We start from the raw sequence: 13659 nt of genomic DNA on the forward strand, positions 1-13659 counted from the left end.
TTATAATTAAATAATAAAAATGTAATAATATTATTATTATAAGAGGTTTTATCATATTTATGACATTTTCAGCCAGTGGTCCCCTAAATCCACCTTATTTTAACGTAAGAGCAGGTGTGGATATTTGTAATTTGAATATGGTATGGTAGGATTCCGGTGTCAATGGTTTATTTTACCTGTACAAAAGATTATATTTTGCTGCTTTTTATTGCAAACTAGTATCTTTTATCATATCATAATCGTACTTACTTTATCATAATCACTCTGGTTTGTAGCACCAACAGGTTTACTGTTTCCTGAACTTTGTTATTCTTCTAGTTATGTACCTATATTAAAAAAAAGCTTACTTCCATTGCAAAATAAGGCAGATAACTCCTGTAGAAGCCTAAATCCAAACACATCTCCACCACCAGCAGAGGGAGATGTTGCTGCTGTGATCTGATGAGAATCCACTGCAGAGATTCTTTCTGAATCTTAAGAAGAACACAGTCTTTGAGCTGAAAACCCTCACACATGCCACACATTCTTCTCATGGTAAATTCAAACCATTTCATTAATCTTCAAAAGGAAGAACTATGCAGTGCATCTCAGGGCCATATTTAATACCCAAATTGTTGCTTTTTTCTCAGTGGCTCACTAGATAAATAGAAAGCAAATGCAGATAGCAAAAACATGATGTAGATGCAGAAAACACAAAAGACAACAAGAACAGCAAAAAACTTGTAACTTTAATGCAGTGAGTAGAAGCAGACTCTATTAGTTCATTTGATTCCCGCAAGCTCCTCACTCATGAGATGCTCATAGCTGCTCATATGTCCATCACAGTTCAACACATAATTCCCAAAAGCACATTCAGGGTTTGGAATGAATCCAAACTGCCTGTGAGGCCCTAAGCAAGACAACAGCCATGTATGACCTTACCAGTGTCTGCTGTGGGTCAGCAGCTGGGGTTTGGTTGGTATGGAGACACAACTGACTATCAAGAATCTGAATTAACTGAGCGGAAAAAGAGCAGAGCATGACTCGGCCACAGGGATGGTTTAGGATTAGAAAGTGTTAACATATACGTAAGCATGGACGCAAATGCAAATAACAAACACACACACACACACACAAACTCTTTCAGACTATAAACACAAACACAAAATCACAGGCAAACACATGAGCTTTTCAAGTCTACAGCTTTTATCCGGAAAAATGTTAACAAAAAAAAAAGAAAGAAAAAAAGTCCCCCTAAGGGAAATTTAGGGTGCTTGCTGATCCAAGGATAAGTACATTTGAAAAGAAACATGCCCAAACAACAAGGAAATGTTGTTTGATGCTATTTAACATTAAAGTAATTAGCAGTCTCCCTTTTGAAATGGTTCCAATTATTTTTGTTTATTTAGTCAGACAAAAAAAATATTTTTCTATTTATTCATGTCGTAAGACACCAAGTGCTCAGGAAATGAGGATAGGCGAGAGAGAAACCGAAAGATTGAGTGAAAGGAGACAAAGAAGTGGAGAGAAGGGATGGGGTGAGGGGTGTCCATTTGTCTTCAGACGAGGAGGGAGGTGCCAGATTTGGGAGGTTTGGATACCCTATTGATGCCCCCAGAAAGCATCCACCATCCAGCACTGGTTAAAAAATAGAAACATCTGCTATCAATGCTTTCTCGGACCTAGGGGAGGATAAGAATGTTGTTGCATGTGAAAAAGACAGAAAGACAACGATGTCAGGTGTCAAAAATATGACTTAGCAGACGTTCATCATCTAGTTGGACATCATGAATAAAAAATTATGTTGAGAAGAGGAAGACAAATAGACAGTGAAAGTAGTTTATGTATAATTTTTAACAATCACACTAATCAAATTAACTATGATCTTACAATTAATTACTTGTGTATATTGTAACTAAACCTGATTTAACTTTTTATAGATATGAATAATTGAATTTTATATTCGACACATGACCTTTGACTTTTTACTCATTATGAAAATTGTTGTATATGATTATTGCAAATAATATTCAGATCAATAAAAAAAATGTAATGAATTAAACGTATAAATTTTTAAAAGCTACATTTTATAAATATATGACAGAAAATAATTCCATCATTCATCACTTATAGATCGCAGTGCTTAACACTGATTGACAAGATTTAAAGTGCTTCAGCTCTCACACAAGATGAATAAAAGAACCTTGCACTTTCATGAACTATTTATATTGTGTATTCATGTGTATAAGTGTGTGTATATAGGTGTTTGTCAGTGAGTATGTTGTATTCAGACGGCAGTGGCTTTATCCGTTGTGCACTCAGCATCAGTCTGCCTTATCAGTGATCTAAAATGACGGTCACAGAAAATAGAGGATCTCATGCGATAGTTCAAATCGATGAAATGTGCCATTTAAGTGGCTTTCACCTTCCCCCTGGTGAGCCAATTGAAAATATTGTGGGGTGAATATGGCTCTTTTGTTCAGGCTTTTCTGTAGTCTCACAACTGCCTACAGCGACACATTTAATAAGCAAGCTGTGCAGCTAAATTGTTGGACAAAGAAGCTAGATTTAGAGTCATCTATTGAAGGCTTAGAACATTCTGAGTCTGCCAAGCGAGCAGAGATAGATTATAATATTTTGCTCATAGTCACAAACGGATTTCGTCAATAGACTGGGCAGTGGCAGGGTTAATACAGCAGATTCATCTTTTCAACTAAATGTTGGAGGAACGATATTACATAGATGTCTAAAGCCCTCTGGAGTGTAGCTGTTTTAAGGATAAATGGACTCCTACTGGCTTTGCTTTGTTAAATTCAACTCACCTGAAAAGTGACTTTCATGTGTGCCAAATTGGCATCTGGCATAAAGAACGTCTGTAATACATGATCTAATCACCCAGAAGTACACAATTTGAAATTTGCCATTTTTGCTCATGGCACCAATTTGTCTCAACTTTTTGAGACAATTGCCAAATATTATGTGACTTTTCATGCTGTCCTGACAACACTGAATAATGCTTAATATATATAATAGGACCCTATAAAATCCATTAAATTTTTTCCCAAATTCCATTTTTTTTAACTTTCATTTTTTCCCCTGTTCATTTCTCCAGACTCTGTTTTAATGGTTAAATTAAATTTTATTAATCAAAAAACATGTAAAATTAATCAAAACCACAAAAAGTCCACAACGTAACAGCAATTTATTAAAAAAATTTTTTAAAAATTCTTTTTTAATGCCCAATGAAATACATTAAATTTAAATGAAATAAATGTAAATAAAAAACTAAATAAATTTTGTTGTATTTATTTTTTACCAAATTCTGTGTTTTCCATAAATTTTTTGGATACATTTTTTATGGCTTCACTACATTTTAATAATCAAATAATAAATTCTGGTAAATATTTTTTCTGGTAAATATTCCTTAAAAATAATGTTTTAATAATAATATACCTCCATCACAGTTTCTTCACGTTAAACCAAACTTTTATTTTGATGGGTTCCTGTGAAGACCTTTAAGTTCCTGTTTGTATATGCTATGTTGAAAGTTTAAGTTTTTCTCACAAGAAACCGTCAAATGCTCATGAAGTGAATCTTGTTTTAACAATGCACCTAAAAATAATATTTTGCATGAATTATGCTCTCAGTACTTTATTCAGTACACTCAAATTTATGTGAAAGTGATCTGAAATGCTTTTAGAATCTTACCAAAATCTCAATGAGTCGCACGTCTCAGCCCAGTCTATCGAGCAAAAACACACTCAAACACACACACTCTCTCTTTCTTACACAGACACATTACTTACTAAACAGACTGGCTCTTAGTCTGTGCACATAAATCAAGTGTTTAAAACAGGCATTCAGCCAGATGCCCCATTTATGGCCCCCTTTCCCATCCCGATCCACAGGGAAACAACACCATCCTCCCCAAAACCCAATTGGGAGCCCTGAGAATCACACAAAAGGGCTCAAGACGCTTCCCACATCGGAACAGCTTTGTACAAAGTGGAGAAGTGCCTCATTCGGACACCCTTGCAATGTTCTATTCTCCAACCTGGCCTTATGCCACATTCACCCTCTTGAGCCTTACACCGATCCAATGGAAAACTGCAAAGAGTGATACAAAACACACAAAATTAGTTCTGACATAGTAGTAGGTTAGAAACTGTGCCATGTGGAAACACAGGGCTCATGGGTTATTTGCCCAATAAGAAAATAATAAGACACCAGTGACTGTTTGTGAAGCATTCATTTGTTCATGGTATCAGAATTTCTGCTGCCTCATGGAGTTCAGCTCTAAAAAAGCAGGGGAAAAACCTTTACAAAGATTAAAATGCACAAGTTTTTTTGCATGCTCTGCCTCTTGTGTCAGTCGGCATCTTGGCACACGTCACCAAATTGCTTCATTAGTGGAAGCAGCAAGGTTATTTTTAAATATGATTTATGGAAACAGATTTAGCAGCCAACCCCAGGTCTTACAGTAATATATTGAAAATCTACACACTAACAACTGCAAAACACATGTTTGTACAGAAGGGCTGGTCATTGAGTTTGATTCAATGCCTGTGAGCGCTGATCAGAACAACAGCGTCTCGTGCTGGATAAGAGATATTAGTGCAGATCTTCAAGACAGACCTGCAGCCCCAGTGGATCTGTTGGCTGGCTATTACAAATTAACAAAATTTTAAAGGGGTCATTGATTATGATTTCACCTTTTTAACTTTAGTTAGTGTTTAATGTTGCTGTTTGAGCATAAACAACATCTGAAACGTTACAATGCTCAAAGTTCAATACAAAGGGAGATATTGTCTTTTACAGAATTCCCTTTTTAAAGGGAAAAATTAAAGAAAAACTCATCACTTAATGTATTGAAAAACAAAACATTTATCTAGAATGTAATTATTTAATTAATGATTTAATTATTAAATTAAATACATAAATTATGAAATAACTATAAAATATAAAAAAATGAAATAATTATGAATGATTATAAAATCATAATAAGTATTTAATTATTCATTGTGGATACATTTCTGTGGGTTTGGGTCAGCTCTGGGCTATTATTTGTTCTGTAAAAATCTTTCACTGTGGCCTCCAAACAAAAGAATTAGACATTTACACCAGTAAAACATCATAACTCCTGAAATTGCATTCATTGGTCGGTAGAAGTGCACCACAGCTATTCATAACACGTGATTTGCATTTGTCTCTTTTTAAAAGTTTGTGAAGTTGCAACATGTCAAATAACCCCCTATGCCAGGCTTTTTTTAGACAGTTGGTTGGTGTGGTGCATCAACCCAAACCTAGGTAGTCAGGAGAGCATCTGGCTTACTGATTGGCTGAATTGTGTCATGTGTTTGTAAATCTGGCTGACACGAGATAGTCCCGTGAAATAGTCTGTCTGTACTTGAGGGTGTTGAAATACACATATGTGATTTACCACACTGTTTTATATTACACCACTGTTCTCCTTCTGTAAATATCTATCTATCTATCTATCTATCTATCTATCTATCTATCTATCTATCTATCTATCTATCTATCTATCTATCTATCTATCTATCTATCTATCTATCTGTCTGTCTGTCTGTCTCTCTGTCTATCAAAAAGTGTCTCTAAAATAAGATTTTACTAACAGGACTCATGTATTTTATTGGACATGACAGTCCAGCAAAAAGTAAGGCAGATGTCGATCAGATTTAAGACTCTAAATTTAAAATGAATATTTTCTTTATAGTGTCCACTAGATGTCTCTCTCCACCATTGTATATTCCAATTGGTAACATTTGCACAGAATAAGACATTGAAGTTTTGTGATACAGTCAAGCACTCATTTTATTTCAGGCTCGTGTGCCGTAGTCGGGTTTGGCAGTATGACTCAGGGCTTATTATGTAATTGTAAGGATAGCCTATAGTCTAATCGTATCTTCATGCCACAGAAGCAACTATGTTTTGGGATAAGGTCAGTCTAAATCCTTGCAGATGTTATTCTACCACAAATGCCACGAAAATGTCTATGTTTAAGTTAAAGTATATTAAATGCATTTTGTAGTCAAGTGGTGTTAATGTACTGTACGTGACAAGGATATCGACAGGCCAGCACACTAATACCTTCATGCATTACGCTAATAACTAAATTCAGTATATTTTAAATTATACGTTCCATACCAGTGTTACATATAGCTAAAGCAGTGTTAAATATATATACATATGCTACCTTTAGAGAGAGAGAAGGAGAGGTCTTTTGCATGCTCGGACCCTTTGCTAGTTTTCGTGCCCCACTGGGCTGATAACCTCTAATCACCAAAACACACAGTCGAAACAGCTTCAACATTTGCACATCAATAAGAAAGGTGCTAAGGTATTGATCACTGAGGTGGACATCTGTCCATGCACATCAATCAATCAGAGTGTGTCGTCACTAAATCGTTAATCAAATAATGATGGTGACAAAATCACGAGAGAAATAGGGAAGATCTGATTGAGAGAGAGAAGATGTCAGTTTTTAATTAGTATAACTTGCATTAAGGACTTTGACATGGATTGGATGGCTTGAAGTTGGAGTGCTTGTAAAACCAGATTATTCTATCATGCGCCACAGTCATGTATGGGATGGGGCCAAAGAGCCATTTGGACATTTGGACCATGGTAAACACACCAGACACTGTTGGATCGTAATGGTAGTGTTATATACATTTGTATAAATTGTTAGTGTCAGATAAATTGTTAGATTCATGGTTTATTACAACCATCAGGAAATAAAGATGAATTTTACCCATGACCTACATTCACAGGGCAAACAACCACGCTCGATAGATTAAAGATTACCCAGCTGCGTTACCTCCATCAGAATGAAGAAAACCTAACATTTACAAGTCTTAAAATAAAAGAGAATATAAACTACCACCATTACTACACCCAAGAGGATGTCAGTTTAACAAATCCACGATAATTGAGTAGATATTCACACGCGAGTGCGATATAATTTGCACCGACAGGGGTCCACGGTACTAAATCTATTCAAGTGATGATTGGTCGACACAAAAATGTGCTGCTCTGTTATTGGTTGGGGTGTGGATTATGCAAATAGCGTTACTAGGATTTATTAAAGGACTCGCAGTGTGTGGAGTGGGTGTGTCGGCAGAGGACAGGCTATTCTGGGGGAGAACCCTTGAAATCACGAATTTTTACTTTAAATTCAGCGCTCTGGAATTGCTTATAAATCCTGTTTCTCCTGCAATGTGCTTTGGTCAAGAGACCACTTTAAACTGAAGCACTTTCTCCATGAGTTCCACAAGGTAAGAACGTTATTTAAACCAGTAAGTTTTAAAAATGCAAAGTGTATTCTGGTGCTTCTAGTACAGTTAGCGACATGTCGACTATCGTAAATATTTGTTTAAAACAAAAACCCTTTTGTGATGTATTTTAGTGTATATGTTTAATGTATTTTTATGTAATTTTTTTATTATTCTTTTTTATAACAAAAAGTGTTCGAATGCCGAGGGTTGTTATGGTTACCTGCTTGGGCAACGCGAAGTTCGCGAATCTCTTTTTCCATATCTTTTGTGGTTACTGAAATGTTTGAAACCCTAAGTGAAGCACATACATTTATTTACATGTGAAATCAAAATGTATATACATACATTTGCATGTAAAATACTTTTAAGAGACCTAAAACCTACAACAAGGAAATTTTGACTTCCTGTGGGGAGCTCAAGGGACACTGTCACAATCATTTGTCATTTCCACTCATGTCTATTTTTCCATATCTTTTGTGGTTACTGAAATGTTTGAAACCCTAAGTGAAGCACATACATTTATTTACATGTGAAATTATATATACATATAACATAATATACATATACATATACATAATATATACATACATTTGCATGTAAAATACTTTTAAGAGCCCTAAAAGGAAATTTTGACTTCCTGTGGGGAGCTCAAGGGACACTGTCACAATCATTTGTCATTTCCACTCATGTCTAATTTGTGTTGTGTTGCTTCATAAAGGCAAATTGATTCCTCCTAGAATATCATTTTGTAGCAGAATATCTTTTAAAACTTTTTTGAAACTTTCTTTGACTTTTTGAAACATTTTAAAGACATTGTACTCACACATCTGGGTTGTCTTTTGTCTGTATGTGTTTAGAGTTCTTCATCTCCTCAATCCTCCAATGCCGGGTCCAGTTATGCCCGTGGATGTGGCTGTGCAGCTGTACATCACCCATTCTCCCCCACTGCGCAGCTTCCTGAGCTCATATGAAGACTACAGGACACGCAACCTGGTCAACACCTGCTACAAACCCCTCCGGCCCTGCTTGAGCTCTAGAGCCCACCTGGAGCCCCCTCGTCTGGACTGGCAGACCCCAAAATCCAAGGCCAAAAAGAAGGTTGTGTTTGCCGACTCAAAGGGTATGTCATTAACCGTGGTGCATGTCTTCTCAACTTTCGAAAACAGAGAACCTGTTACATCCGAACTGCAATTTGACCTGGAAAACTTAGAGGACGTCACAGGAACTCTCCATATAAATTCAGTCCAGAGCAGAATTCTAGATTTTCCACAACCAGCAGCAGACTACCTAGATTTTCGTAGTCGGCTGCTGAAGAACTTGGTTTGTTTGGAGAACTGTACCCTACAGGAGCGAGCCCTCACTGGCACTATCAAAGTGCGTAACCTGGCCTACGAGAAGTTGGTTCATGTGCGAATCACTTTCGACACCTGGAAGAGCTTCCAGGATGTGGAATGCACATTTATGAATAATGTCTATGGTTGTCAGGATACAGACACATTCTCGTTTGCCATTGAACTGCCTGGGTATGTGCCCCCTCAGAATAAGGCCGAATTTTGCATTAGCTACAGAACTGGAGAGCAGACCTACTGGGACAACAACGATGGCAGAAACTATGGACTGAATTCCACAAACCAGGGAAAGAAACCGAATGAATCCAGAAAGTTAGGCAGGAAAACACAAGACAATGAGGTTTATAAATGTAAAAGTCCGCTCCAATCCAATGGCATTTTCCCAAACTGGCAGAGTTGGGGGCACATTGCAACCAGTGGCCCCTATTGGTGACTTGAGCTCACATAATTAACTATCCAAATGTGTTGAAAGCTTTTAGCACCAATATATCTCTCGGTATGACAACAGAAGAATATTAACATTCTCTTAAGAGCTCTTAATATGATTTACCTGCTGATTACTTTACAAGCAGACCTAGATCAGCTGTCTGTTAGCAGATTAAAGAGGGGACAGAGACTGGTTGAAGTGGTCACATAGAGTGAACCTTGTTTCTTTTAGATGGAACATGTTGCTTCCGTGTAATACAGCATGTTTTATTCTTTTGAGTAAAATGTGCGATGACCCCTTTCATGAAGCGCTAGACCGCTAGGAGGTCTCGAGTAAACACTATATAACATCTGTGTCGGTTCATTGTATAAAATGTGCCTTTGTCATAAGTGTGCTAAGCGAATTTTTTGTTATGCTGCTGCCATTGTGTGCCACATCTGCAGACTGTGCACTATAAAAAATGATACCAAGTGAAAATCAAGTCTGATAATTTGAAGAGGATATATCTGTCTCACTAGCCAATTTTCAGCAGATTTCCAGTTGAAGATTCTATTATGGAAGAGATGAACAGTTGGTATGCAACCAGTGAGATTGTCCTTCATATTGAAGGGGTAACCTTTACTGGCTACAAACTTTCAGAAGGAAAAAACAAAGAAATATTAATATTTATCATATTTAATATGTACTCCATGAATAAACCAGCCTTGAAATAAATTTGGTTTTATTTGATCAAGTTTTAATCTGCAAGATGCACGTATGTTTAGTTGTCTCTTTTTTTATTCATTTTTGTGTTGGATTTGTTAGAAATGTAATGCAACTGAACGCAATAAGCTAAACAAATGGCCTGATAATGGTCTCTGTGCATTAGGATCTGCTCAGCAAATGTCATTGTAAAGCAAGTAGTGTCTTTTGTTGGGTCATTTTTATATTTTAAGTGCAATTCAGTGAAAATGAGTGGAATTGGTTGTGATGTCATGTTCGAATCAGATGTGAAAAAATGGCTGCATTTTATGAAAGAAATAATTGATGTCTTGGTAAATGAGTGTGTATTTGGTGTGATTTTTCTAAAATAAAAATTTCACATTTTCAGATTCTGTTTCTCAATAACTGTAGTCAGAATGAGTGAGAATATGTCTGATCTGTCCAGTGTAGACTTCATACTTACTTGCCAAAGTGATAACAATATGGTTTTGGTGGCAATTAAGCAGGTCTCATAAAAAGCATTTAGGGACAAAACAAGTGACATTGAGAACTGAGTTCCTTTACTATTGTAGAGTTTATAAGCAAACCGAGTGCTATGTTGACTAAAGTATTCAAGTTAAACCCTCAAGCACCTTAAAAAATGAGAATAATAATGCAGATTTCTGAGGAGAAGAGAATGGTCAAGTTGATGCGGTAGCTTGACACCTGGGCTTTATGAATATATCCATATAAATCAAGGATCTTATGAATTGCTGCATAAATGACTTTTATCTGCATAAAGCTCTCTTTAAAATCATAGTAAGTAGTTTCATTTGAAGCAGCCAGAGGTTCAATGTTAGCTCATGGTCTTCTCCACTCAATGAGGAATGCAGAGAATGTAGAGAGCTCCATTTTCCACTTTCCTGAAAATTTTAAAAGCACTCACACACATATATGAAACAACTCTGTTAGGCAGAGAAAAGGGAAGCAGATTTAGACACCAGACCTCTGATAACCCTGGATATGAACACACTCTGCCTGATCATGTACTGATCATGTTCTGAACACACAGTTCAAAAATACCTACCCTCATGCCAAGCCTATTTTGGCTGATCACCATTTAGTAAACCAGTGAACAGAGGAACATCATGTAAAAGTTATTTCAGGTTACTCCAATATCAGTTGCAGTGTACACAAATAGCCAGTATAGCCAAATAGCCAGTTATGAATATAAAAAAAAAACTAAAAGTAGCACTGTATGATATAAGAAGGATACAAGAAACATGGCATGCCTCTGTAGGGAAATTGAATCAAACAATGTCAAATTTACAGTCATTCCCAAAGTTGCTGTATTAGGAACAACCTTTTTTTTTTATTTGATGCAAAGGAAATATAATATCAAGTGTAGTGCTATAAATGATGTTTTTTTAAAAATGTTAAAATATAAAAAAAGTTACTGGATTTACGAAGCTGATGACCGTTGAAACGCACCATCACATACTATAAAAGGGTCCATTATAATTTTGCTACAGTAATTATTTTGGAGTCCATGAACTATGCTGCTTATTTTAAAGGAAAGTCTTGAAGTGAGTCTCTTTATATCTTTAAAGAGCATCATGAAAGATGGTAAAAAGTCAAACAGGCATTTAAATGTGTGGTATAAGCTATTTACATCCCATCCTTATTCTTGTGTGCCCATTCAAAGTTATCATTTGTATGTGTTTGTCTCTGTCATTTGGACACCATGACCTTAGAAATAGGCTTTACTGGCTCAGACTGATGATTTTTCAACTATGTGAAATACTGTTGGGAAAATGATTCAGCACTTTCCTACAACAGGCTTGCAGTTGCTTACAAAGTTAATGGTTTCTTGTAGCAGAAATGTTTGTCATAGCAAAAAAATTTCATGATGTATGAATCTGTATATGTGTAAAAAAAAAAGTAGTATGTGGATCAGTTTTGTAAATACTAATTTAGCGTTTCATATTCTTAAATGTAATTGTCAGCTAAACAGGCATCATGCAGAGTCTCACCACTACCTCACCCTGTCTCTGCGATATTTTTTAGTCTCCAAACCTTCAGGCGAAGCAGGACATTCGCATCCATTTTTCAAGATTCTAAAACTGAAATTATGCAAACATTAGAGGGCTGAGAGAGAGAGAGTTGGTCTGGGGCAGGAGCCATAAACAGGTCTCAGAGATGGCAGTAGAACAGTGCAGCATTCACAATCAGTCAAGAACAAGGGCTCTCTTACTGAGTGAGAAGGGAACTGGAGCGGAGTATGGAGTGGATTTGTCCATACAGCTGTGATTTCCTGCTCTGCAAAGCACTCTGTAACCACAAAGGGCACAGAAAATGTGTTTTTCCCCAGGTGTTGGCTTTACCAACTCTAAGATTATATTTGCTTTTTTATTTCCTGTACACAAATTGCAAACATGTGGGTGAGGATGCATGCACTCCGTTTTGCTTGATTCAGTTTCTGTCTGTGTAAACATACACATCCTTGTAAGTTGTTTTTTATTGTTTCCTTGCTATCCTGCTATTCTGACATAGCAGTTTACATAATGCGATATCTGATACAGTACTTTAGTAGAGCGTTTGTAGAGCTATTTTTAGAGAGGCATATACTGCAGCTGCTGACACCACTGGTCACCAGTGCCAGCAGTCCATGGAAACCTATGACACAGATTCAAGACTACTCTCCTTCAAAAACAGATTCTGTCGGACTGTAACAAAGCTTTCATTAATTCTAGCTCAGTGATGGACACCACCCTGTTTACAGTTTGCTTTTGCCAGTACTTGGTCAATGAGCCATTGTTTAAGTATGAAGTCATCCAGCAGCAGAAATGGCTTGAATACTGTGAGTTTGGTCTCTGGCAATTTACATCTCATTTTATAAGGTGCTGGTTCTGGAAAATATTATTTATTTTGTTCCATTTAGCTGAAAGAAGTTGTTTTTTGCTGAAACTCCCAATCAGAGCTTGTATACATCATGTACATAACTCAGAACTTTGCTTTTAAGTAAAAAATATGGATGAGTCAAAATTCTAGTGGTGCACAGGCAGATTTTAAAAATTGTAGTAGGTTACACAAATATGGATACAACAATAATGACACAGAGGAATGATTTCATTGGAAATCACTTTCAAAAAAAAAAATTTCTAGCTGATGAGAGCTAAAAAACATTGATAGCCAATCAGAATCCATCTAACTCTAAAAAGCTTGGCCACCAATTGGCGTGGGCACTAATAAGCCTATTAGTTATAGTTATTAGTTAGCTCTGTTATTAATTACTGTTCTTGGTGAGAACAGGCCTTAAGACATCACAGGAATTACTCTAACCCTGTTTTTGTCAGGTAAAGTTTTGAACGTCTGTTAGATTTATACTTCTAAAGTGGACTTTTTTTGGGGAACTTTCTGGAATTCGTTAAATATATTTTTAATAATAATTGACTATAAAAAGCATGTTTCCATAAACCAATGATGGGCATAAAATGCAAAAATAGTAAAAATAGTTCACCCAAAAATGAAAATCCTCTGTCTTATAAAATGTTATCTAGAGTAAAACCTCCCCTTCCCTTAAAGGGATAGTTCACCCAAAAATGAAAATTTGATGTTTATCTGTTTACCCCCAGGGCATCCAAGATGTAGGTGACTTTGTTTTTTCAGTAGAACACAAACGAAGATTTTAACTCAAACCGTTGCAGTCTGTCAGTCATATAATACAGAATAGAGTGGCAATGATCCATTTGAGAGATAGGTGGCAGTAATGCACTTATAAGTCTGCGATCTGCCGTAAAGCAAGAAGAAGTCGCGTCAAGCTCCAGCTGTTGAGGACACGCTCAGGACAGTTCGGACATTGCGGTGAATAAGAGGTAAAAAACGATATAAATACTGTTCAGTTTCTTGCACAGACCGATCGTTT

At 36.4% G+C, this 13659-nt stretch overlaps 1 protein-coding gene across 1 annotated transcript; it reads left to right on the forward strand.

The window, feature by feature from the left end:
* The first annotated feature begins 7110 nt into the window (after nucleotides 1-7110).
* ppp1r3ca (protein phosphatase 1, regulatory subunit 3Ca) lies at nucleotides 7111-9702 on the forward strand. The gene is made up of 2 exons (XM_016269801.1): nucleotides 7111-7277; nucleotides 8135-9702. The coding sequence occupies exons 1-2, from the start codon at nucleotides 7264-7266 to the stop codon at nucleotides 9057-9059; spliced, it is 939 nt and encodes a 312-aa protein (XP_016125287.1). The 5' UTR covers nucleotides 7111-7263; the 3' UTR covers nucleotides 9060-9702.
* The last annotated feature ends 3957 nt before the right edge of the window (nucleotides 9703-13659 follow it).

Source organism: Sinocyclocheilus grahami, unplaced genomic scaffold, assembly GCF_001515645.1.
Source record: "Sinocyclocheilus grahami isolate Dianchi unplaced genomic scaffold, SAMN03320097.WGS_v1.1 scaffold54.1, whole genome shotgun sequence".
NCBI classification, from domain to species: Eukaryota; Metazoa; Chordata; class Actinopteri; order Cypriniformes; family Cyprinidae; genus Sinocyclocheilus; species Sinocyclocheilus grahami.